General features: G+C 43.6%; 2 protein-coding genes and 1 long non-coding RNA gene across 8 annotated transcripts in view; 1 reads left to right on the forward strand and 2 right to left on the reverse strand.

The window, feature by feature from the left end:
- Positions 1-999, reverse strand: part of OSBP (oxysterol binding protein) — a 41,461-nt gene extending 40,462 nt beyond the window's left edge. Inside the window, exon 1 of the mRNA XM_031653604.1 lies at positions 164-999. Within this exon, the coding sequence (XP_031509464.1) occupies positions 164-519 (356 nt within the window). The 5' untranslated portion in view covers positions 520-999. The remainder of the gene's footprint in view (positions 1-163) is intronic.
- LOC103877470 lies at positions 838-24,380 on the forward strand. The gene is made up of 4 exons (XR_637174.4): positions 838-1,332; positions 4,918-4,975; positions 19,944-20,068; positions 24,151-24,380. It is a non-coding gene; the product is annotated as an uncharacterized LOC103877470 (long non-coding RNA).
- Positions 21,548-27,107, reverse strand: part of PATL1 (PAT1 homolog 1, processing body mRNA decay factor) — a 33,139-nt gene continuing 27,579 nt past the window's right edge. For 4 of the 6 annotated variants that reach the window (XM_021925704.2, XM_003919677.4, XM_021925702.2 and 1 more), the window contains 3 exons: positions 24,123-24,214; positions 23,879-24,028; positions 21,548-23,241 (listed from right to left, as the gene is read on the reverse strand). In XM_021925704.2, the coding sequence (XP_021781396.1) occupies positions 23,220-23,241; positions 23,879-24,028; positions 24,123-24,214 (264 nt within the window). In that variant the 3' untranslated portion in view covers positions 21,548-23,219. Of the gene's footprint in view, positions 23,242-23,878; positions 24,029-24,122; positions 24,215-24,328; positions 24,563-26,845; positions 27,063-27,107 lie in introns of those variants that run through there. The other 2 variants (XR_002516971.2, XM_021925705.2) reach the window with 2 other exon arrangements.

Below are 27,107 nucleotides of genomic sequence, written 5' to 3' on the forward strand. Positions count from 1 at the left end.
CGTGACAGTGGGGTCTGACCCCCGGGCTGTCAATCCGCACAGATGACGAAAAGGTGCCTGGGGCAACCCTGGCTGCGGTGCCGGCTGGCGGTAATGCCGGCGCTGGGACTGTCGGCAGCGATGGGAGAGGCAAGGTGAGCGACGGCGCCCCGGAAGCAGTTACCTGTAGTAGCTCAAGAGCCCGTTGCTCAGCACGAACCACCGCCGCTGGTAGCCTTTGATATAATTGGTCCATTTGAAGAGCCAGCCCTCTCGAGCCGAGCCCGAACCCCCAGCGCCCGAGCCGCCCGAGCCCCCAGTCGGCGGCGCAGGGGCCGGGCCAGCCGCCGCCACTCCCCCGGCCCCCGGGCCTCCCGCCGCCGCCGCGACTACAGTCCCTGACGCGGCCCCGGAGCCTGGCCCCGCGTCTCCGCGGCCGCCGCCTCCTCCCACCAATGGGGGACCGGCGCCGCCGCCGCCAAGTGCTGCAATGGCTGCCGGGCCTGGCCCCACCACTCCTCTCAGCTCCGTCGCCGCCATGAGCCGCCGCCGCCTGGAGACACAGGACCGGAACCGCCTACGAGAGCCGCCGTCGCCGCCCGGAGCGCCCCACAACGCTACCGCATCAGCCACCGCCGCGCAGCGTCCCCGCCCCGCCAGGCGAGCCGCGGGGAGGAGGGCTCGATCGCCGGGAAGAAGGACGTCGATTGGTGCCGCTGAGTGTCACTTGAGGAAGACCCCGCGGACATTGGCATTTCTCTCGGGCCTGTCATTCTACAGCGCCCAGTGAGAGCTTGGGGTGGGACGCGTCCTCCTGGCCCACCGTCGATTGGTTCAGATAAAGGCCAATCAGACATATGAAGAAGTTCATTGGTGCTTTCCTGAAGTTTCCAGCGCTCAGGGAGGACGGGAGAATGCGGGGTGCCCGGCCAATCTGTTCGCCGATTGGCTGGTGTTTCCGCCACTCATTTCAGTTTATGCTCCTGTCACTGCCACGTCACCCCCTCCCATCACTCTTCTCATCATCCTTTTCCGCCCTTATGGATTGGTGGTTGGTATCAGCTGCTCCACATTTTCTACCATTTACTGAACGAGTTGAGGAAAAAGGGAAGGAGTCTTGTCTTTACATCTTCATTTTCTTTTTTTATTGGTTAGCACCTATGCCACTCACGTGGTGGAGAGGCGAGGCAATAGTTGGAGATGATTGGTTCTGAGAATTGGCTGTGAAAGCGGCATTGCTGACCAATGAGAGATACTTAATAAGAGAGGGGCAGGCCGGGGCAACCAACGAAATCCGAGAAGAGCGCTTGGGGGCGTGTCCGCCTGTTTCAGCCTTTGGGACGTTGGTGGGAGGTGAGAGTGACTCGGCCTCTTAAAAGCGTTCTTTTGACATGGGTGTGTTGTCGTGTTCACGTTTTCTGAATTAAGACCTTTGTAGCTTCTTGTTAGGAAGAACCTGGCGGACAGAGTAACTCTCGGCAGTCAGCCCCCGCCTGAGGCTCCCTTGAAGGACGCCTTTCTAACTCGAAGCTGGACACCCAGATTCCAGGGCTGCCCAGAAGTAGCTTCTCCAGCCCCTTCCTGGATCAATGGTCCCCCTAGTTCCCTTCCCTGTTTGCTCGTTATCGCTCCACACCGCTTGTGTCTTGATTCTAGACTGTCGTATGCCTATACTAATTCTGTTCCTTTCAGAAGTAGATTCGCGAGGACCTGACTTTATGTGTCTCTTCCAGACCTAAAGGCCCTTGGTCTTAGCATCATAGGTGCCATGTAATGCTTTGGACAGAAAATCATTACTTTTTTTGTATCTTTAAACTGATATATCGTAGTTGTACATATTTAACTTTGGACAGAAAATTATTTTTTGTATGTTTAAACTGATATAGTTGTACATATTTTCAGGGATACATCTGATATTTTGATACACGTATTCAATGTACAATTATCAAATCAGCGTAATTGGGATATCCATCATCTCAAACATTATCTTTGTGTTGGGAACATTTTCTGCTATACCTTCTCTTGTAGCAGGAAATTGTTATTTTTGATCAACTCACTATTCACACATTTGTGAAGATTACAAATTCAGTAACTAATGTAACATTTAGATGTAAGCTCTTGTTGCAAATGTAGCCCAAAGCGCTGTACTTTGGGGAATCTAGCATCTGTTACATTTTGCTAGTTTGAACAGGCAATAGAAATAGCTATTAGATACTGTAAAAGAAATTGACTTTCTTTGCCAATGTGCTTCCCAGTGTCAATAAATTAAAGTATCCTTTTTTAGAAAATGGTTTCAAAAGAAGAGCAGTATTTATTGAATTCTGGAGAGAGAATGCTCTTTAAAAATCTGCAATTTTTACTATCAGGGATCATTTCTATAGCTCATTACTAGTGAATTTCCCTGAATGTGTAGAGCAAAATAAAATCTGCTGTTAGATGTAGGCTATTTGGGATTTTTTTTTAAATCGAACTAGAGTTAATCTATTTAGGCTTGAGTCCTGCTTTTGCTACTTACTGGGTCTATGCCTTTGAGAAAGTTATTTAAGCACTCCAAGTCTCAGTTTTCACTTCTATTAAACAGGAATAAAACCTCACAGGGATGCTGTTGTGATTAAGTGCGTTTGAATGTGTTTGATAAACTGTAGATAGCTACAAACATGTGAGTTGTGTTGCCAAACACATCTCACAGGTTACTTGCCATCACAAAGGAGAAACATACTTTTACAACAGGGAGATCTGGCAGTCCCCACCTTAACCCAGTTATCCAATTTAGTATCAGTAACCCTTGGACAACCAACATTTTTATGAGGTTCCCAGTGTGCTGCAGCACGAAGTATACAGCATCACTTAATGGTGTTTTCTTGCCAAAAATACTGAAAGTGAATCTTATCAAGGCTTTGGATCTAAACTCCAGTTTACCGGGGCTGGAGGAACCAGTTGAACCATAACCCCAAGGAGATAATCAGATAAATCAAGAACGTGAAGCATTCTACAAACAACTATTTTATAGAAGATAAGACATGAAGATCAAGGAAAATCAATGTCATAAAAATGGTCATGGGTGATTGTTCTAAATTTGAAAAAAAAAAAGTAAAAAGATACAATCAAATACTTAATTGGATTCTGGTTCTGAAAAAGCAGCCTTTTAGACATTTTTGAGACAATTGGGGGAAATTTGAAATGGTATTAGATGTTGTTAGTTATTACATTTGTTCAATGTAATAATGGTATGCTGGATATGGGGGAAAACATCTTTACAACTTGGAGAAACGTAGGAGTGAAGAGTTATGATATCTGTAACTCTCTTTGAAATGGTTCAGCAAAAAAGAAAGATAAGAGACCAGTCTGGGCAACATAGTTAAACCTCTGTCTCTACCAAAAACAAAAGCAAAACAAAACAAAAAATTAGCTGGGCATGGTGGCCTATTCCTGTAGTTCCAGCTACTTGGGAGACCGAGGTGGGAGGATTGATTGAGCCCAGGAGGTCGAGGCTACAGTGAGCTGTGATTGTGCCAGTGCACTCCAGCCTGGGTGACAGAGTGAGGCCCTATCTCTCTCTCTCTCTCTCACACACACACACACACACACAGCCAAAGAAAGATATATACTTTGAAATGCATACACACACATCTATCTGTCTGTCTGTCTACTTCCTTTCCTACCTATCAAGCAAATATGGCAAAATGTTAATTGTTAAATCTATGTGGTAAGTATATAGGTGTTTACTATTATTTCTACTTTTATTGTATATTTGGAATAATAATTTTAAAAAAGGTTTTGAAAGGCTAGTTTGACCTACTGTTGTTACCTAACACTGCCTCCAGAATACAGACCAGAATTCTTGGCCTGGCAAATGAGACCCATGACAATCTGATGTCACCTCTCCTTTCCAGTTCTTTTTTTTTTTTAGACAGAATCTCACTCTGTCACCTAGGCTGGAATACAGTGGCACTATCTCAAGTGATTATCCTGCCTCAGCCTCCAGAGTAGCTGGGATTACAGGCATGCACCGCCATGTCCAGCTAATTTTTATATTTTTAGTAGAGACAGGGTTTCACCATGTTGGCCAGGCTGGTCTCGAACTCCTGACCTCAGGTGATCTGCCTGCCTTGGCCTTCGAAAGTGCTGGGATTACAGATGTGAGCCACCCAGTGGTGGCTTTGAAATGCATACACACACATCTATCTGTCTGTCTGTCTACCGCCCTCCCTACCTATCTATCAAGCAAATATGGCAAAATGTTAATTGTTAAATCTATGTGGTAAGTATATATGCTCACACCTGGCCTCTCTCTTTTGTACTGGTGTACTGTGCGCTCCAGTTAAATTGATCCACACATCTTTTTCCACATTCACCCTACACTTTCTCAAACTGATGCCTTTGTGTATACTTTCCCTCCATTAAATGCCCAGTGAACTCCCTCCACAGAATTTCCTCGGATTTTCCTGGCTAGAAGTAATGCCCCTTCCTCAGGAATTGCAGAGTTTCCTGTGATGTTAATTGTCTTGCCTTATAATTATCTATGTTTCAATCATATCTCCCCTACTAGAGGGTCAATTTCTCTAATGTGTAACCTGTATCTATTTCATCTTTGTTTCCCCTGTGACAGCACACAACCTAACATATTCATCTATTTAACAAATACTTATCAAGTATCTATTATATGTCTTCAGGCCTGAGCCAAGTCTTAGGGACAAAGTAGTGAATGTACAAATATGCTCTGGCTCCTCGTGAAACATAAAGGATCTTAGGGATATACACAGTATTTGTAGTGAAAAATATGTACAGTAATTATACACATATGCACAGTAATATGGAGGACAACCGGTGTAACCTGTTTCAAAAAGGGATAAACTGTTTAAGCTGCCATCTGGGGACTGGGGAGGAGTAAGCAAAGGAAATAAATCAGTCTTTCTTTTCCTTTTTTTTCCTCTGTAGCTAAAATCAGTCATTTTTCTGTGAAGGCCTGAAGAAGAAAAGAGAGGCAGTAACTGAAGTGAGTACATAAGGCATGGAGAGTGAAGACCCCAAAGGGCTGTAAGACCTCATAAGGAGTTCAAGTTTTATTCTCATTGCAACAGGAAGCAATCAAAGGGATTAGGGCAAGTGACCCCAATTCATTCATTCTTTGTGTCTTTGTTTCTTTCTCTCTCTTCTTTTCTTTTCTTTCTTTCTCTCTTTTTTCTTGACAGGGCCTTGCTCTGTCATCTAGACTAGAGTACAATGGTGTAATTATAGTTCACTGCAACCTTGAACTCCTGGGCTTAAGCAATTCTCCTGCCTCAGCTTCCCAGGTAGCTAGGGCTACAGGCATGCACCACTTTGCCTAGATAATTTTTATTTTTTGTAGAGACAGGGTCTTGCTATGTTACCCAGGCTGGTCTCAAACTCCTGGCCTCAAGTGATCCTCCCGCCTCAGCCTCGCAGTGTTGGGAGTGGAGCCACCATGCCTGGCCTCAATTCTTGTTTAAAATGATCACTGGCTGATGTGTGGAGTCACAAGAGTGGAGAGGGACAGCAATTAGGAAACTTCTACCATCTTTTTTTTTTTTGAGATGGAGTCTCGCACTATTGCCCAGGCTGGAGTGCAGTGGCGCCATCTCAGCTCACTGCAACCTCCACCTCCCAGGTTCAAGCAATTCTTCTGCCTCAGCCTTCCAAGTAACTGGGATTACCAGCACCCGCCTGCATGCCCGGCTAATTTTTTTGTATTTTTAGTAGAGAAGGGGTTTCACTATGTTGGCCAGGCTGGTCTGGAACTCCTGACCTCACGTGATCCGCCCGCCTCGGCCTCCCAAAGTGCTGGGATTATGGACCTGAGCCACCACGCCTGGCCTTCTACCATCTTTTAGAACAAAAATATTGATGACTTGGTTGAATGTGGTGGAAACAGGAATGGAGAGAAGTGGATACATTCCAGATATATTTGGAGATATAACTGATAGGACCGGGCACATGATAGTGATTCAGTTAATGCTTAATGTGTGAAATAATTACAACTTTTAAAAATTGGTGTTTTATTTTTCTCATGAAGTCATTGTTCTTATCCCTATGTCCAGTCAGTAACAAAAAACTGGATGATCTTTTATGCACCCCTTTCTTTACTGGCCTAGATTCTTGTGCATTCTTCTCACTTTTAAACTCATCTATTTGCCTTTAGTCTATCTTCCAGAATTCTCCTCACAACTGCCAAAGGGATCCTTTTTTTTTTTTTTTTTTTTTTGGTACAGGGTCTCTCTCTGTCACCCAGGCTGGAGTGCAGTGGCACAATCCTGACTCACTGCAACCTCTGCCTCCTTGGTTCAAGTGATTCTTGTGCCTCAGCCTTCCAAGTAGCCGGGACCACAAGTGCATGCCACCACGCTCTGCTAATTTTTGTATTTTTTGTAGAGACAGGTTTTTGCCATGTTGCCCAGGCTGATCTTGCATTCCTGAGCTCAAGCGATCTGCCTGCCTCAGCCTCCCAAAGTGCTGGCATTACAGGCGTGAGCCACCACGCCCAGTTGGATTTTCTTAAAATAGTCTGTTCTTAACTGAGTTTCTTGCTCCGTAATCCTCAATGACCCCTCTCTGGTCTATAGGATAAAGTCCTGATAGCTCACTCTGCCATCTAAGGCCCTTCCCTACCAGGTCCTAATCTTGCTTTCCTGTCCCACTTTTTACAACTCTTTTCAGTCCATACTGGTTTACCTGCCAGACACCAATATATTGGACATTTTTGCTTTCATGATTTTTTACATAGGACTTATGTTTTTAGAACAGCTCTTTAGATCTACAGCAAAATTGAGCTGAAATTATAAAATTCCATGCATGTTCCTACTGTCAACATCCAGAGGGCATAACTGCTAAAATTCGATAAATCTATACTGATACATCATTATCTTTTTTTTTTTTTTTGAGTCGGAGTCTCATTTCTGTCACTTCAGGCCGGAGTGCAGTGGCCAGATCTCAGCCCACTGCAAGCCTCACCCCGGTCTGGGCTGTATCTCCCGCCTCACCTCCCAAGCAGCCGGGACTACGGGCTCTCACCGGCTCGGCTAGTTTTTGCATTTTTAGTAGAGAGACGGGTTTCTACCATGTTAGCCAGGATGCAGAGTCTCATCTCCCCTGACCTCGATCCGCCTGTCTCGCCTCCCAAAGTGCAGGGATTAGCAGGCTTGAGCCACTGCGGCTCCGCCTGACACATATCATTATCTACCCTAAACTCTATAAATTTTATATTAGAGTTTATTTGGCATTGTACGTTCTATGGGTTTTGAGAAGATGATCTTTCTACTGTCTTCATAGTTATGCCTTTTCCAGAATGTCATATAGTTTGAATCACACACATACAGTTGTCTTTCAGTATCCATGGGAAATTGGTTCCAAGATTCTCTGCAAATACCCAAATCCACAGATGGTCAAGTCTGTTATACAAAATAGTATAGTATTTGCATATAACCTATACACATCTTCTCTTATACTTCAAATTATCTCTAGATTACTTCTAATACCCAATACAATATAAATGCTATGTAAATAGTTGTTATCCTGTATTGTTTAGGGAATAATGACAGGAAAAAAGTCTGTACATGTTCAGTACAGGCACAAGCATCTCTTTTTGGGAGAATATTTTTGATCCTTGGTTGAATTCATGAATGCAGAACCCACAGATATGGAGGGCTGACTGTAGTTTGAAAAGAAACCTTTTAAAAATTGGCTTCTTGCCGGGCGCAGTGGCCTCACGCCCGTAATCCCAGCACTTTGGGAGGCTGAGGCAGGCTGATCACAAGGTGAAGAGATTGAGACCATCCTGGCCAACGTGGTGAAACCCCATCTCTACTGAAAATACAAAAATTAGCTGGGCATGGTGGTGCATGCCTGTAGTCCCAGCTACTCAGGAGGCTGAGGCAGGAGAATCGCTTGAACCCGGGAAGGGGAGGTTGCAGTGAGCCGAGATCATTCCACTGCACTCCAGCCTGGGCGACAGAGCGAGACTCCATTTTTAAAAATAAATAAAATAAAATAAAATAAAATTGGCTTCTTTCACTTAGTAGTATGCATTTAAGTTTCCTCTATGTATTGCATTATATAGATGTACCACTGATCTTGACCACCTCACTTCAAATCCTGTTTTGACTAAGTGATGCAATCTTGGACTGTTTACTTAACCTCTCACCAGTTTCCTTATGACCATAATAACAGCATCTGTTTCTCAAGGTTTTGGGAAAGGATTAAATAAAAATACATGAAATGTGTCTGGCATATGGTAAATCATAAATGCTGACTGTAATTACTAATTATGCAAGACTATCTTTGTAGCACAATGTAACTAACCCTAAGGGGACCCACACGTCTTTCTTGAGGGCATTAGACGTACCATAGAAAAACCCGGAAATACTGGGACTTTATGTGAGGTTAAAATGGATTAATATAATGAAGGCATGCCAGCTTTTATTGAGTGTTAAGCACTTTCACTAATATCAATTTTTTGTCATAACCCCACTTGTTCTATCTCCCCTTTTACAGGGAGAGAAACTGAGATTCATGAATAAAGTAACTTGCAAAGGTGAAGCTAACACTCAAACACAGATATGAATAGGGCTATAGTCCCTAATATTACTTGTGCCTTGGAATCATTTTTAAAACAACAACAATTTGAGGTGCCGAGTGCAATGTCTCATGCCTGTAATCCCAGAATTTTGGGAGGCTGAGGTAGGCAGATCACTTGAGCTCTGCCTGGGCAACATGGCGAAACCCCGTCTATACCAAAGATACAAAACATTAGCCAGGTGTGGTAGCTCACGCCTGTGGTCCCAGCTACTCAGGAGGCTGGGGGAGGCTCTCTTGAGCCTGGTAGATGGAGGCAGCAGTGAGCCAAGATCATGCCACTGCACTCCAGCCTGGGCGACAGAGTGAGACCTCGTCTCAAAACAAACAAAACAATCCGAATAAGTTAGGAGTCGAGATGTATTATATTTTCTGTCATCAAAATTAAACCAAATGTCACAGAAACCCTTCTGTTTCACAACTGATAATCATGCTTTGCACTTCACAGAGAAAATGCAGGCTCCCAAAGTGCTAGGACCACAGGCCTGAGCCACCATGCCTGGCCAGACGTAGACTTCTTTCTCCTCCTTTGTATATTGTTTATTACCTTTTGCCCTAAGGTGGCTGCTAGAGCTTCTAGAATTCCCTAGAATTTGTCATAACTTAAAATTCAAGGGTGGGCACAGTGTTTCACCTTTGTAATCCCAGCACTTTGGGAGACTGAGGCAGGCGGATCACCTGAGGTCAGGAGTTCAAGACCAACCTGGCCAACATGGTGAAACCCCGTCTCTACTAAAAATAAAAAAATTAGCTGGGCACAGTGGTGGGTGCCTGTAATCCCAGCTACTCAGGAGGCTGAGGCAGGAGAATTGCTTGAACCTGGAAGGTGGAGGTTGCAGTGAGCTGAGATCGCGCCATTGCACTCCAGCCTGGTCAACAGAGCGAGACTCCATTTCAAAAAAAAAAAATTAGCCAAGCATGGTGGCACGTGCCTATGGTCTCAGATACTTGGGAGGCTGAGGTGAGAGGATGGCTTGAACCCGGGAAGTGGAGGGTGCAGTGAGCTGAGATTGCACCACTGCACTCCAGCCTGGGCGGCAAAGTGAGATCCCATCTCAAAATAAAGCAAAATAAAATAAAACTAAATTAAATTCAAAAAAAATTTGGAGGTTGGAATGGTGACTCAAATGAAGTCTTCAGAGACATAGACTCTTCTTTTTTTTTGAGCCAGGGTCACACTCTGTCACTCAGGCTGGAGTGCAGTGGTTCAATCTTGGCTCACTGCAGCCTCGACCTCCCAGTCTCAAGGGATCCTCCCACCTCAGCCTCATGGCTATTTTTTTGTTGTTGTTGTATTTTTAGTAGAGATGGGGTCTTGCTATGTTGCCCAGGCTTGTCCTGAACTCCTGGGCTCCAGTGATCCACCTGCTTTGGCCTCCCAAAGTGCTGGGACTACAGGCCTGAGCCACCTTGCCTGGCCAGACACAGACTTCTTTCTCCCCATTGTATGTTGTTTCTCTTATTACCTTTTGCCCCAGGGTGGCTGCTAGAGCTTCAGTTGTTACATCTGCATTCTAAGCAGCAAGAAGAGGGAAAGAAAGAGGACAAAAGTGTAGTGCCTTCCCCTTAGGGAGAATTGTTGGAAGTCACACACAACATGTCTACTTATTCTTTGTGGGATAGAGAAATGGTGGAAAATGATTGTAATCAGGTTTTCTTTGTCTGCCACTCACTCACTGCAATCTTGGACACATGTACATATTCTCTCTCCCTTCTTTTCTTCCTTCCTTCAAACACAAGCCTATTACATTTTAACTTAATTAACTCTTTAAAGAACCTATTTTCAAATAGAGTGACATTCTGAGGTATGGGGATTAGGACTTCAACATAAGACTTTTGGGGGTGGACACAATTTAGCCCATAACATACACAGGATACATATGATATGTGAAAGTTACAAAGCACAATAGTCAAACCAATACTGCTCAATGCACCACTCAGCATAAGAAATACAAAATGACCAGTTTTCTACATCCTATCCCAATACCACTCCCCTAAACACTTCCAAAAGTAACTGTTGTCTTAAATGTATTTTTTTCCAACTTTCATTTTGGATTCAGATGTGCAGGTTTTTTACAGGTGTATTATGTGATTTTGAGGTCTGGGGTATAGATGATCCTGTCACCCAGGTAGTGAGCATAGTATCCAATAGTTTTTCAGCCCATGTCCACCCCTCCCCCCACTTTTGGAAGTCCCCAGTGTCTAGTGTTCCAATTTTATGCCCATGTATACTCATTGTTTAGCTCCCACTTATAAGTGAGAGCATGCAGTATTTGGTTTTCTGTTTCTGCATTAACTCACTTAGGACAATGGCCTCTAGCTGCATCCACGTTCCTGCAAAGGATATCATATTGCTCTTTTTTATGGCTGTGTAGTATTCCATGGTGTATATGCACCACATTTTATTTATCCAATCCACCATTGTTGATGGGGACCTAGGTTGATTCCATGCCTTTGCTATTGTGAGTAGTGCTGAGATGAACATATGTGTGCATGTATCATTTTGGTAGAATGATTTATATTCCTTTGGGTATATACCCAGTAATGGAATTGCTGGGTCAGATGGTAATTCCATTTTAAGTTCTTTGAGAAATCTCCAAACTGCGTTCCACAGTGGCTGAACTAATTTGCATTCCCACCAGCAGGGTATAAGCATTCCACAGCCTCGCCAGCATCTGTTATTTTTTTTCACTTTTAAATAATAGTCATTTTGACTGGTTTGAGATGGTACCTCATTGTGGTTTTGATTTGCATTTCTCTGATGATTAGTGATGATGAGCATTTTTTCATGTTTTTTGGCCATTTTTCTGTCGTCTTTTGAGAAGTATCTGTTCATGTCCTTTGCCCATTTTTAAATTGGAATATTTGTTTTTTGCTTGTTGCTAAATCTGTGTTTAAAAAAATTATTCTGTCAGTCACTTTGCCTTTTAAAGGCCCAGATTCATCCTGTAGACCAGTGACAATATGAGGCTCTCTGATAAGTGCTCCCTTTTTTGTTTATTTCCATCTCCATACAGCAGAGTGATTTTTAAAAGTATAAGTTATATGACGTTTTGTGTTTTTTACTTAAAACTCTGCAAAGATTTCCCACTGCAATAACAATAAATCCCTTCAAGACCCTGCGTGGTCACTCTCTGCCCCACTCCATTCACTCTAGTGACATTGACTTTCTGTGGTTCCTTGAACTCCAACTCATTTTCATCTCAGGGGCTTGGCTACCTTCTTGATTTTGCTTGGGGTGCTCTTCCTAGACCTTTGCATATCTGTCTCTTCTCATTATTCAGATGTCTGCTTGAATGTCACCTGCTTATCGAGGCCTTCCTGGCTACTCTGTCTACAGTACAAGTACATCTCCCCCACTCGAATCACTTTGTTCTTTTCTTAGCACTTATCATTGTAAGTATCCCCCTCAGAATGCAAACTGCACCAGAATAGGGGTTTAGTTTGTCTTTGTCACCACTGTATCTGGAGTCATGTGAGACGTACAAGAGCTTAACTGACTTATGTTATCCAATTGTTCCTGATCTAGGGGTTGTTGTGATAACATGAGTGACAATGTATTTTGAAATGAGTCTTGTACACAGAGATTAATTTATTACATCGAGCTCTATTCTCTGAATAATCTCTTTAAGCTTTGTTTAAGCTTTGTTTGTTTGCTTCTTTCTTTTTCTTTTTTCTTTTTTTTTTTTTTTTTTTGAGACAGGGTCTCACTCTGTCACCCAGGCTGAAGTGCAGTGGCACGATCTCGGCTCACTGCAACCTCCACCTCCCAGGCTCAAGCGATTCTCCTGCCTCAGCCTCCCAAGTAGCTGGGATTACAGGTGCTGCCACCATGTCCAGCTAATTTTTTATCTTTTTAGTAGAGATGGGTTTTCAGCATGTTGGCGGGCTGGTCTCGAACTCCTGACCTCATATGATCCACCCACATCGGCCTCCCAAAGTGCTGGGATTACAGGTGTGAGCCACCATGCCCAGCCTTCTCCTCTCCCTTCCCTTCTCCTCCCCTCTTTTCCTCCCTTCTCCTGCCCCCTCTCCTCCCCTCCCTTTCCCTCCCCTCCCCTAGTCTCCCCTCCCCTGCATTCCTTCCTTCCTTTGTTTTTGTGAGATAGGGTCTCATTTGTCAGCTAGAGTGCAGTGGAACAATCACAGCTCACTGCAGCATCAACTTCCTGGGCTCAAGTGATCCTCCCACCTCAGCCTCCCAAGTAGCTGGGACTATAGGCATGCGCCACCATGCCTGGCTAATTTTTTAAAAAATTTTGTAGAGATGGGGGTCTCGCTATGTTTCCCAGTCTGGTCTTGAGCTCCTGGGCTCAAGTGATCCTCCTGCCTCAGCCTTCCAAAGTGCTGGGATTACAAGGGTAAGCCACTGCACCCAGCTAAGCTTTTTTTCTTTCTTTCTTTCTTTTTTTTTTTTTTTTTGAAACGGAGTCCTGCTCTGTTGCCCAGGCTGGAGTGCAGTGGCGTAATCTCAGCTTACTGCAACCTCTGCCTCCCGGGTACAAGCGATTCTCCTGTCTCAGTCTCTTAAGTAGCTGAGACTACAGGCACAAGCCACCATACCTGGCTAATTTTTGTATTTTTAGTAGAGACAGGGTTTCACTATATTGGTCAGGGTGGTCTCAAACTCCTGATCTCAAGTGATCTGCCCACCTAACTCTCCCAGAGTGCTGGGATTACAAATATGAGACACTGTGCCCAGCTTTGAATTTTAAGTTGGGATTACAGGCGATGGGATTACAGGTGTGAGCCACTGGGCCTGGCCAGCTTTGTTTCTTAATAACAAAACTATTTCATGACCAGGTATTTGTTGGATGCCTGCTAATAGCGTGTTGACTTTGTGCTGGGCTTGTGGAGCTGTGAACAAGATAGACTATTTCTGTATTTGTGAAGCTCCCATATTAATGCAGAGAATTTATGAAAAAACCAATTGCTGTGACAATATATCTAATGTAAAAAGTACATTCTAAAATACTGGGAATGAGGAAGAGTGGAAGCAAGGAGTCTTTTTTTTGCCCTCCCGAGATGATGTTTAAATAAAAAAGACCATAAAGATACCTGACAGCTGCATCGCTGTGACTCTGATCCTTATATATTGCAATTGGTTCTGATAATTACAACCTGAATTGCTCCCTTTTTGACATTACTGAGAGGCAATTGCCTAATCTGCTTACCGAAAATGAAGGCATTAAAATCCAGTCAGAAGAGTTTGCAGATGCAATGTTAAAGCCTTGCAGCTTTTCAGCTGCTCCTCCGAAGCACGGGTCCAGGAATAGGAGCCTTCTTGCAGCCAAGACACTAGAAATGGAGCTCAAAACTTAAGGTTTAAATCCCAGTTTTAGACCTTACCAGCTGGAAGGTCTTGCTGATCTAGTTTTGGTACCGTACAATTATAGTTGCCCATCCTATTTCAAAAGGTTATGGAGAAGACTGAATTGGAATACAAATATGTTCTTTGTACACTGTAAAATAACTATAGAAATGTGACATTGTGGGTTTACCTTTGTTACTGTTAGATGAACAACCGTAACTGAAAAAAAGTATTTGAAGGTTGAATCCTATTAATAGGAGAACAATCAGATAAATGATGGCATAATGGTACACAGTGGAATACTATACAACTATGAAAAAGAACAGGGGACTGGGTACAGTGGCTCACGCCTGTAATCCCAGCACTTTGGGAGGCCAAGTTGGGAGGACTGAATGAGCCCAGGAGTTTGAGACCAGCCTGGGCAACAAGCAAGACCTTGTCTCTGCAAAAAATAAAATAATTAGGCAGGCATGGTGGTGCACACCTGTTTTCCCAGCTATTCAGGAGGCTGAGGTGGAGGTTGGGGGTCTAGTGAGACATGACCTCACCACTGGACTCCAGCCTGGGCAACAGAGCAAGACCCTGTATCAAAAAGAAAAGAACAGAGTAGCTCTCTATATACCAACACAGAAGGATGCCCATGATATATTAAGAGAGAAAAAAGTAAAACTATAATTCTATGTATGTATGCATGTGCATGCAGACATCACTTGGAGAACAATACACTAAACTGTTAGCAGTGTTTTTTCTGGGCGGTCAAATTTGAGAAACCTTCCTTTTGTTAGTTATATGCAGATTTGTTTCTCATTTGTTAGAGTAGGGCAATCTAAGTAATTTAACAAATTTTATATTCACAACTGGCAAAGTACATGTGTCACTGATGACCTAGCTCCCTGCTAGGTATTTCACAGATCTCAAGTCTGATTTTGGTTAATATTGCTTTGGAGAATGAACTTGGCTGAACTGAGAGCTTGGAGAGTCATGTTGAATAACAAACGAGCTCCTCAGAACAGCCTTACGTGCAACATTTGCAAAATAAGAAGCAAAGTAGAGGCTGTCATGAGACCTGCAATCTATTCACAACTGTGTTTCTGATGCAAGAAGGAAGAAGGTCAAAATGCTATTAGGTGATTTTAAGATACTGATTTCCCAGACCCAGACTTGTTTCCTAAAAACCCACATGCTAAGTTCTCAGGGACCACAATATTAAATGTATTTAAGCATAGCTGGGAGAGGAGGAAAAATATAAGACCCCTTCAGTCTTCCCAGTTCTGCTTCTCACACCAAGAACTTCACGGCCCCCCAAAAGTAGACGGCTGTCAAATTCAGAAAGTTAGCCAGGCACACTGGCTCATGCCTGTATTCCCAGCATTTTGGGAGGCCAAGGCGGGTGGATCACTTGAGGTCAGGAATTCGAAGCCAGCCTGTCCAACATGGTGAAAGCCCATCTCTGCTAAAAATGCAAAAATTAGCTGGGCGTAATCTCAGTAGCTGTAATCCCAGCTACTCAAGAGGCTGAGGCAGGAGAATCACTTGAGCCCAGGAGGCACAGAGGTTGGAGTGAACCAAGATCGTGCCACTGCACTCCAGCTTGGGCGACAGGGTGAGATTCTGTCTCAAAAAAAAATAAAAATTTCAGAAAGTCATGTCTTGTCCTTCCTAATGTTTAGCAGGGCAATTTGGGCGATTTAACAGCCACAGTTTGGAAAAAATGCAATTTAAATATGGAAGCTATATTTTGGGATTTGTTGAAGTGGTTCTTTGATCCCACACTTGGTATATCATCTTAAATGTTTATAGTAGAGGTCAGGTGCGGAGGCTCACGCCTGTAATCCCAGCACTTTGGAAGGCTGAGGCTATCATCTTAAATGTTTATAGTAGAGGTCGGGCGTGGTGGCTCACGCCTGTAATCCCAGCACTTTGGGAGGCTGAGGCGGGCAGATCACAAGGTCAGGAAATCGAGAATATCCGGCCAACATGGCGAAACCCGTCTCTACTAAAAATACAAAATTAGCCGGGCGTGGTAGCTCATGCCTCAGAAGGCTGAAACAGGAGAATCGCTTGAACCCAGGAGGTGGAGGTTGTGGTGAGCTGAGATCGTGCATTGCACTCCAGCCTGGGCAACAAGAGGGAAACTCCGTCAAAAAAAAAAAAAGCTCATCATCACTGGTCGTTAGAGAAATGCAAATCAAAATTAAAATGAGATACCATCTCATGCCAGTCAGAATGGTGATCATTAAAAAGTTAGGACTTATTTTTTAGGCTGGGCACAGTGGCTCAAGCCTGTAATCCCAGCACTTTGGGAGGCCGAGACGGGCGGATCGCAAGGTCAGGAGATCGAGACCATCCTGGCTAACATGGTGAAACCCCGTCTCTACTAAAAAATACAAAAAAATAGCCGGGCGAGGTGGCGGGCGCCTGTACTCCCAGCTACTCGGGAGGCTGAGGCAGGAGAATGGCGTAAACCCGGGAGGCGGAGCTTGCAGTGAGCTGAGATCTGGCCACTGCACTCCAGCCTGGGCGACAGAGCGAGACTCCGTCTCAAAAAAAAAAAAAAAAAAAAGTTAGGACTTATTTTTTAACGAGAAATAGCTACTATCTTTAGCAGTGTTTTTTTGTTTGTTTGTTTTGTTTTTGTTTTTTGAGACAGAGTCTCGCTCTGTTGCCCAGGCTGGAGTGTAATGGCGCGATCTCCGCTCACCACAACCTCTGCCTCTCAGGTTCAAGCGATTATCCTGCCTCAGCTTCCCGAGTAGCTGGGATTACAGGCATGTGCCACCACGCCCGGCTAATTTTTGTATTTTTAGTAGAGACAGGGTTTCACCATGCTGGCCAAGCTGGTCTCAAACTCCCTACCTCAGGTGATCCGCCCGCCTGAGCCTCCCAAAGTGCTGGGATTACAGGCGTGAGCCACCATGCCCAGCCTATCTTTAGCAGTTTTAAGGTAATATCCCCCTTTTAAGGTTATGATACATGCTCATTGAAGACAAATTGGGAAAATATGAAAAAGCAGGAACAATCACCTACTCACAAAATTCTCCACAGCCCGTTTCCTTAAAGGCAACCACTATTTGGTCATCTTTGATTTCACTCTTCTCGCCCATATATATATGTGTATATATATGGAGATATATATACATACATATAGATATAGACATATATATGTAAAAAAATATAAAACATATATAGATAGAGAGAGAGAGAGAGAGAGAGACGGGGTATCACTCTGTTGCCCAAGCTGGAGGTCAGTGGCACAATCTTGGCTCACTGCAACCTCCACCTCCTGGGTTCAAGCGATTATCCAGCCTCAGCCTCCCGAGTAGCTGGGATTAAAGGTGCACACCACCACGCCCAGCTAATTTTTGTATTTTTAGTAGAGACGAGGTTTTGCCATATTGGCCAGGCTGGTCTCGAACTACTGATCTCAAGTGATCTGCCTGCCTTGGCTTCCCAAAGTGCTAGAATTACAGGCGTGAGTCACCACGCCCAGCCTCCCATATATTTTTTACTCCACAGAGATTGTCATGTACATATACAGAACCTATTTTTTACTTAACATTATATTCTTACATTTTCCTATGTAACTAAATTCTTCAAAAACAACTTTTTCTTTAAAACATTTTTTCTTCTAAGAACATAAGCAATACATTTTCTCTATAGGAAACTTGAAAATTATCAAGAAGCCAAAAGGAAAAGAAAGTTCTCCATAATCCCATCACCTACAGATACCAGTAATCTTTAGAAACATATCTTTCCAATATTTTCTTCATACATGCATTTTTCTTAAAAATTGGATTCAGGCCGGGCGCGGTGGCTCAAGCCTGTAATCCCAGCACTTTGGGAGGCCGAGATGGGCGGATCACGAGGTCAGGAGATCGAGACCATCCTGGCTAACACGGTGAAACCCCGTCTCTACTAAAAATACAAAAAACTAGCCGGGCGAGGTGGCAGGCGCCTGTAGTCCCAGCTACTCAGGAGGCTGAGGCAGGAGAATGGCGTGAACCCGGGAGGCGGAGCTTGCAGTGAGCTGAGATCCGGCCACTGTACTCCAGCCTGGGCGGCAGAGCAAGACTCCGTCTCAAAAAAAAAAAAAAAAAAAAAATTGGATTCAAAGCATATATATGGTTTTTCACCATACTATATCAAATATTTTCCATGATTAAATATTCTGCCTTTTTAAATTTTTCTAGACAGAGTCTTGCTCAGTCTCCCAGGCTGAATCTCATTACAGCCTCGTACTCCTGGGCTCAGGCAATCCTGCCTCAGCCTCCTGAGTTAGCTGAGAGTACAGGCACATGCCACCATGCCTGGCTGATTTTTAAATGTTTTTGCAAAGTCTTGCAAAGTCTACCCTCCCAAAGTGCTGGGATTACAAGCATGAGCCACTGCACCTAGTCCAATATTCTGCCTAATTGTCCACAACACATGGATCATTGTTTACTTAATCATTATTGTAATGTTGAACATTTAGATTATTTCTAATTTTTCTATTATAAGTAAAGCTGACTGGGTGAAATGGCTCATGCCTCTAATGAATCATTTGGGAGACCAAGGCAAGTTTGAGACCAGCCTGGGTAACAGAGTCTCTACAAAAACTAAAATAATTAGCTGGGCAAGGTGGCATGTGTCTGTAGTCCCAGCTACTCGTGAGGCTGGAGTGGGAGGATTGCTTGAGGCCAGGAGTTCAAGGCTGCAGTGAGCTACTATTGCGCCACTGCCCTAAAGCCTGGGCAACAAAGCGAGATCTTGTCTTCAAAAATAAAATAAGTAAAGCTGTGGTAAGTACTATTGCTTTGTTATATTTCCTTAGATTTATAAAGCCAAAGTCATTGTTCAAAGGCTAAGAATACTTTGAAGTGCTCCACACGGTGAAAGCACTTTCCAGAAAGGTAGACATTTACCCCCGCCAGTGAGTGGCAGCCCCAAATTCTCACTAACATTATTTTTAAAGTGTTTATTAACTCGGTAGGTTAAAAACATTTACTTTTTACTTCTCTGATTACCAGTGGGGGTGAGGTTCTTAATATTATTCACTTGTACTTTATTTTGTGAATGATTATTCACAAGGTTGTACCTATTACCCATTAGGGTTAATTACCTATGTATTTATCAGGGTCTTCTTTTTCTTACACAGGATATTACTTGCATTAGTATCAGTTTTCAACTCTGTCTTATTCTTGTAGATTATTTTAGTGCATCACTAAATTTTTTTTGAAGTTAATATTGTCCTCATTAGTTACTCTGAGGTTTACAAACAGCTTTTTAAGAAATAATAAAAAAAATTGTACATGGGATTTTACTATGTTGCCCAGAACCAGGCGTGGTGGCTCATGACTTTTAAAAGTCATTTGTGACCAGGCACGGTGGCTCATGCCTGTAATCCCAACACTTTGGGAAGCCAAGGCGGGAGAATCACTTGGACCCAGTAGTTCAAGACCAGCCTGGGCAACACAGTAAAATCCCATGTACAAATTTTTCTTTTCTTTTTTTTTGAGACTGAGATGGAGTTTCGCTCTTGTTCCCTAGGCTGGAATGTAGTGGTGCAATCTCAGCTCACTGCAACCTCTGCCTCCCGGGTTCAAGTGATTCTCCTGCCTCAGCCTCCCGGGTAGCTGGGATTATAGGCATGTGCCACTATGCCCAGCTAATTTTGTAGGAGAGACAGGGTTTTACCATGTTGGCCAGGCTGATCTCAAACTCCTGACCTCAGGTGATCTGCCTGCCTTGGCCTCCCAAAGTGCTAAGATTACAGGCATGAGCCACTGCACCTGGCCTCACATATGATTTTTTTTTTTCTTGGCTTTACTACTAGCCAGCTGTGGCACCTTGGCCAAGTCACTGCTCTCTCAGAGATCTGGCTTCCTCAAATTGTGAGGACTGAACTACATGATCTCTAGGGATTTCTTCACGTCTGACTTTTGGAATCTAGTCTACTGTGAAGGTAGGGGCATCCTTGGGCCAGTCCAGTCTAACAAAGCAGGGCTATCTATTAATACCTTGTGTTGTTTCATGTTAAAAGGTGTGAATAAATCTTTTACTGGAAGATAATTTTATTTCCTTATAGCAATAATATGCTGTATGAGTCTCCTGCTCTGCTGCCCATTACCTGTGTCACCTCCGCAAGCTACTGCTGAACCTCAAGGAACCCATCTCCTCATCAGGGAAAAAAAAAAAAAAAGCTTTATGTAGGTAGGCACCTCATAATGTTAAATGATCTCCTGTCTCTTTATCATTTAAAACTTTGGAGGCTCACTCCTGTAATCCAGCATTTTGGGAGGCCAAGGCAGGAGAATCCCTTGAGTCAGGGGTTTGAGCCCAGCCTGGGCAATGTAGCAAGACCTCATCTCTACTAAAAATCAAAAAAATTAGCTGGGCATGATGGCACCCACCTATAGTAGTCCCAGCTACTTGGGAGGCTGAGGTGGGAGAACTGCTTGAGCCTGGGAGGTAGAGGCTGCAGTGAGCCGTGATTGTGTCACTGCACTGTAACCTGGGTGACAGAGAAACTCGTCTCAAAAAAAGAAAAAACCTTCAGGCTGTGTGCAGTGATTCACACCTGTACTCCCAGCATTTTGGGGGGCCAAGGTGGGAGGATCACTTGAGCCTGGGAGTTCAAGACCAGCCTGGGCAACATAGGGAGATCTCGACTCTACAAAAAAGTATAAAAATTAGCCAGGTGTGGTGGTGCACACCTGTAGTCCCAGTTACTTGGGAGGCTGAGGCGGATCACTTGAGCCTGGGAGATTGAGGCTGCCGTGAGTGGTGATTGTGCTACTGTGCCACTGCACTCCAGCCTGAGCAACAGAGACCCTGTCTTGAAAACAAAACCCCACTTTTTTTGCCCCTATGTGTTTGCTGAATCTTTTATCTTGAGCATTTTAGAGTAAAAATGATACTCAAGTCTGAAATAATAAAAATAAATTTACTATAAAGAATGACCAACCTTTTCCCATCTTCTTTGAAGAGATGAATTTTGAAATACAATATGCTCAGAACTAAGTACATACTATCCATGAAGGCAGCTGAATGCCTCATTGGGCTACATGAGTCTCTTAAACGGGGACAGATTCCTCAGTGCCCAGAGATGGGCAGGATGGAGAAGACAAACTACAGTTTATCTACTACAATTTATAATTTTGTCGTGTAGTTAAAATGGGGGGAGGAGAAACTGAAAGCATCTTAGATTTTTTTTTTTTTTTTTTTGAGACGGAGTCTCGCGCTGTGTCACCCAGGCTGGAGTGCAGTGGTGCGTTCTCGGCTCACTGCAAGCTCCGCCTCCCAGGTTCAGGCCATTCTCCTGCCTCAGCCTCCGAGTAGCTGGGACCACAGGCGCCCGCCACCACGCCCGGCTAGTTTTTTTGTATTTTTAGTAGAGACGGGGTTTCACCATGTTAGCCAGGATGGTCTCGATCTCCTGACCTCGTGATCCGCCCGCCTCGGCCTCCCAAAGTGCTGGGATTACAGGCTTGAGCCACCGCGCCCGGCCGCATCTTAGATTTTTAAAGAAAAGTTACTATATAAAAATGTCTTCTTTGCAACAAAATTAAAAAGGTAAAAATATAGGTAATAATATCTTTAATCCCCAACATCAAGTTGCCAGTCTATCTAAATATGCTAGAAACATAAAAATCATATTCTGAGGTAACAAAGTAGAAATGCAGGCACTCATTTTTAAGTATACAATTTGTTTTTATTTACAATACCCTATAAAAATGTAAATTTAGAAACTTTTATTTTCATTAATTAGAACAAAACAAAAAAGATAAAGCACAGTAAGGAAGAGATAATAATCAAGTATTCACTTGATTGGTTGTGAAGGGAAGGTAGGAAAGGCGTGTAGTGGAAATGGTCAGTAGATAACGGTAGAGGGAAGCTAGGTAACGTCACTGGGAAACAGCTGGTGGAGCCTGGGGTTACAGCATGGGAAGAAATGGAGATGGAGAACAAGGACAGCTGGTTTTAACAGAGGATCTTACTGTTGTACAATACATGTATGTGCAAAATGTTTATTCTCTTTAAATATCATAACCTGCCCCCCCCACCCCCCAACTACATTCGAAAAGGTAAGAACAGCAGAAAGATCAGGAAGGCCATGTAAAATTAATTCAAATTTAATTTTCTTCAGGGCTGTAATCACTAGGGGTCAAAACTCCTTAGTCTGGTTGATTGCTGAATGGGAGAGGAGTAAGTGAGAAAGATCATGGCAGGCTGGCCCTGCAATTATTCAAACCCAGGCCCCTGGCTGCCTGGGAACGGGACTTGGGTGAGATGAAGTAGTAAGGACAGCAGTTCTGCCCATGGTGTGGAGACTAAAAAGTAAAGCAGGCCAAACTGAGCTTCCATGGTTACAGCTGGAAGTTTCTATTCATGACACCAAATAAAAGTGGGCAAGAAGGAAGCATGGCTTACTGAAGTAGTCTCTGGAAGACAGGGCAAGTGTGCAAAAAGCCACACTGCCAAAGCAGGCTACTAGTGAGGACCATCCTGGGTGACTTCAAATGCACTTGAGGGAAAGGCTCAAGTACACTGTAGTTGTAGCAGGAAAAAGACATAACCATGTGCTATTTCCATTAAGGTGGACAGAAACTAAGGAAATAAAGGTGGGAAGAAGAAAAAGGACTTCTCAGCCTAGATTTGGGCATAAGCCAATTAAGAGTTCTGATTTTATTAAACGTGCTGCATACTCTTTATTTATGTTAAAACAAGTAGAACCCACCAAATTAATTACAAGATAGAACAGAAACAGATTAAAATACATCAGCTGGTTTGTGTTTAGAGGAAGTAATGAGACAACTAAATATTTTTCAATCTAAAATTCATTCTTTAAGGACCCTCTGAAGACCACATAAATACATTTATGGGGTGTGTGTGTGTATCTACGTGTGTGTGTATATCTTGATTTCTACTTAATTGGCTCTTCTATAGTCATATTAATATGGGGCAATGAAAAAACAACTTCAATAGGATGAGGGAAGGAATCCTTTGGCAGGCTACAATCTACTCTGAGCTGGAGTAGTGGTGGGATAAAGGGAGAGATTACACTTTTGTCTCTAGGGCAAAGAAAATGCAAAATTGAGAACTGAGTAAAAGTAGGACATGCAGAACTGTAACATAGAAGGTAAAGAAGAAACCAGCAGAAGTATCACCCAGCCAAATTTCATAGAGCAGTGGGGAAATATCTGACATTTAGAGAGACAACCCCTGTAAACAGGAATCGATCCCACAAGACTTTGCTTTGGGGAAAAAGCTACCTTCCCTCCCTCATTAAAAACACTCCATTGGTGATGGCAGCAGTGCAGGTGACAGCCAAAAGGAGGTACAGGACACATTTGGAGATCTTTTATCGTATCCCCTGAACTAGCCTAGGGGTAAAAGGAGAGAAAGGAAAATTGTATAAATGAGTTAAAACAAAAGGCAATCTTTCATATTACAGTTACATCTTTGTAAGACTTCTCATAACAAAACACCCGAGATACTTCTCTACCCTTAGCATTTAGTCATCTTTTATGAAGGCCCTGTTGTACCCAGTTCAGTGTTTTATATCTAACAGATAGACACAAATAGTTAATAAAAAATCAATGTCTTCCACCAAATTCAGTTTTATTCCCCCCTTCACCCCAATCATACCTTCTTTTTATTTATTTATTTTTTTGAGACAGGGTCTTGCTCTGTCACCCAGGCTGTAGTGCAGTGGCGCGATCTCAGCTCACTGCAATCTCTGCCTCCTGGGTTTAAATGATTTTCATACCTCAGCCTACTGAATAGCTGGGATTACAGGCATGCACCACCACACCTGGCTAATTTTTGTATTTTTTTAGTAGACAGGGTTTCACCATTTTGGTCAGGCTGGTCTGGAACTTCTGGCCTCAAGTGATCCACCCTCCTGGGTGTCCTAAAGTGCTAGGATTACAGGTGTGAGCCACCGCTCCCAGCCTCCCCACCATAACTTCTCAAGTCCCAGCTTTAGTGAGATGTGAAACTCTCCTGTTTCAAACTTACTGCAGTTTTGTCTCCAGCAAGTTCAATTTCTGCTGGTCAACATAGCGAGAAAAGAGGGACACTAGGTTTGTAGGTATAGAGATTGGCTTGGCCAAGGCTGCTTGGGGAATTCGTAGAAGTTCTCGTGTTGCCATGAACATCACCTCCGTCCTGACAGGGAAGACCCATAATAATATTATGAGACAAAAATTTAAAAGATTACCTCAAATAACTTAAAATAAGAGAAGAAACAGTCCACACTGACCACTGATTATTTTGCGTTGATTCTGTAGCAGGGTCTGAACTCTGTAGGTCTTCACCACGGCTCAGGAGGATAAGGAGCAGTGACAGGCCAAACTACGAGAGAAGACAGAGGGAATCAAACTCAACACTGCGTCTAGACCTCCTCCACCACTGTTAAAGGGATCCTGGCATCAGATGGGGAACGGCTCTAAATCAAAATGACCTCACCACTGTGCTTTTCTGTGAAACCAGGCAAAGATCAGACAAGCATGAGTTGAAAGGCTATGTCTCTCTCCAGGTTTTTTTCTGGGATAGCAGTGGCCAGGCGCAGCCAACAGAAACGGAAAGTCATGGTGTCCAACACGCCTCTCTGTTCCCCATGCTGAGGTTAACAGATGGTTTTTCCTTGCCATGGATAATGTAGAATTTGACTTTTCTCTTATTTATGAGAACTGAAATAGGCTAAAAAGGAAAGTCAATGAAGACCAACTTTGATACAGAAATTAAAATCAGGAAAAAAAAAGAAAAACCATTAAATACAGTAAGATATTTTGAATTAAGAAACAAGGTATAAACTGTAGGAAAATATACAAATAAGGACAACTGAAATAAACATGGTATAAAGGGAAACTTTTCATCAAAAAGCACATCTCTATCTGGAAATATAAAGTCTTAGAAAGAATGTTAATAAAAATCTAAAAAATAAAGAGAAAGGGTAAACAGACGTATATACCGTATCTATAATTAAAATTCAGAAACATGCTTTAGAGTATGAAATATATAAAAATGGTCAGGTGTGGTGGCTCATGCCTGTAATCCCAGCACTTTGGGAGGCCGAGGTGGGTGGATCACCTGAGGTGAGGAGTTTGAGACCAGCCTGACCAAAATGGTGAAATCCCATCTCTACTAAAAATAGAAAATTAGACAGGCATGGTGGCACATGCCTGTAATCCCAACTACTTGGGAGGCTGAGGCAGGAGAATTGCTCAAACCCGGGAAATGGAGGTTGCAGTGAGCCAAGATCACACCATTGCACTCCAGCCTGGGCAACACGAGTGGAACTCCGTCTTAAAAAAAAAAAAAAAAGTAATATATAAAAATGTGTTTTATTTAGTAGACAGTAAAATCAGGAAATGTAGTATTTGGGGCATAGGATAAAATTATGGGCCAGGCGCAGTGGCTCACACATGTAATCCCAGCACTTTGGGAGGCCAAAGCGGGTGGAGAGCGAGATCATCCTGGCTAACACAGTGAAACCCCGTCTCTACTAAACAACACAAAAAATTAGCTGGGCGTGGTGGCGGGTGCCTGTAGTCCCAGCTACTGGGGAGGCAGGAGAATGGTGTGAACCCAGGAGGTGGGGTTTGCAGTGAGCTGAGATCATGCCACTGCACTCCAGCCTGGGCGATAGAGGGAGACTCTGTCTCAAAAGAAAAAAAAAAATGAACAGGGGACTGGGCATGGGCATGGTGGCTCATGCCTGTAGTTCCAGCACTTTGGGAGGTGAAGGCAGGACTACTTGAGTCCAGGAGTTCAAGACCAGCCAGAGCAACATAGTGAGACCCTGTTTTTGCAAAAAATATAAAAATCAATTGGAGGCTGGGTAGGGTGGCTCACACCTGTAATCCCAGCCCTTTGGGAGGTTGAGGCAGGCTCATGTGAGGTCAGGAGTTCCGGACCAGCCTGGCCAACATGGTGAAACTCCGTCTCTGCTAAAAATACAAATATTAGCCCGGTGTGGTGGTGGGCACCTGTAATCCCAGCTACTTGGGGGGCTGAGGCAGGAGAATCGCTTGAACCTGGGAGGCAGGGGTTGCAGTGAGCCAACATATTACCACTGCACTCTGGCCTGGGTGATACAGCAAGGCTCTGTCTCAAAAAAAAAAAAAGTCAATTGGGCATGGTGGCACATGCTACTTAAGAGGCTGAGGTGGGAGGATCGATCACTTTGAGTCCAGAAAGTTGAGGCTGCAATGAGCTATGACTGTGCCACTGCACTGAAGCCTGGGTGACAGAGTGAGATCCTGTCTCAAAAAAGAAAATACAAATAGGGACAAGATCTAGGTTAAATATATGACTCATAGCTATAAATGGACCATAAAAGGAAGGCTGGCAGTACTGTGGGATTCCATCCCAACTTTCTAAGCTCACTCAGAGGACAGGTAACCTCACTTTTCTACAAAATTTCCCTTCATGGCCAGTTACAGTAGCTCATGCCTATAATCCCAACACTTTGGGAGGCCGAGGACGGCAGATAGAGACCAGCCTGGGCAACATGGCGAAACCCCACCTCTACAAAAAATACACAAAATTAGTTGGGCGTGGTGGCACGTGCCTGTAGTTCCATCTACTTGGAAGGCTGAGGTGCGAAGATGGCTTGAGCCCAGAAGGCAGAGGTTGCAGTGAGTCAAGATCTTGCCACTGCACTCTGGCCTGGGTGACAGAGCAGACCCTGATTAAAAAAAAAAAAATCCCTTTTCATGTTATTCTCAGAAAAAAACTACTACTGCCTTTACTAAAATTAAAACTAAGAGACCAAATAACAGAAAGGCACATTCCTGATCACTCCAGAACCCCATCTAATGTCCCCGGAGGCACTGTCACTTCTTCTGCCTCTGATATACCACCCTTTAGTGTCATGCTTTGGCAGGTTTTCAGGTGCAAAGGAGCAAGAGGCCTTGAGACCACTTTTTCATCTCTACTATACATAGAATGGCCCTTAATGAGTAACTACTATGTACCAGGTATTATATCGAAGCACTTACAACTGTTATCTCATTTAAGTACCAGGACAACTCTATGAAGTCTAATCATCACCTCCATCTTATAGACCAGGAAACTGATTCAGCAATGTGGTATCATCTGTCCAAGGTCACAAAGCTAGACAGTAGCAGGCAAGGACTAAAAATTCATATTCTTCACTTCATATAATGCTTCTCCTAGGAATCTCTGAATCTTTAACCTGATGCAAATAAAGTATGAAATGGATGATTCTACTATGACAGAG

This window comes from Papio anubis, chromosome 12 (genome assembly GCF_008728515.1).
Source record: "Papio anubis isolate 15944 chromosome 12, Panubis1.0, whole genome shotgun sequence".
Classification (NCBI taxonomy): Eukaryota; Metazoa; Chordata; class Mammalia; order Primates; family Cercopithecidae; genus Papio; species Papio anubis.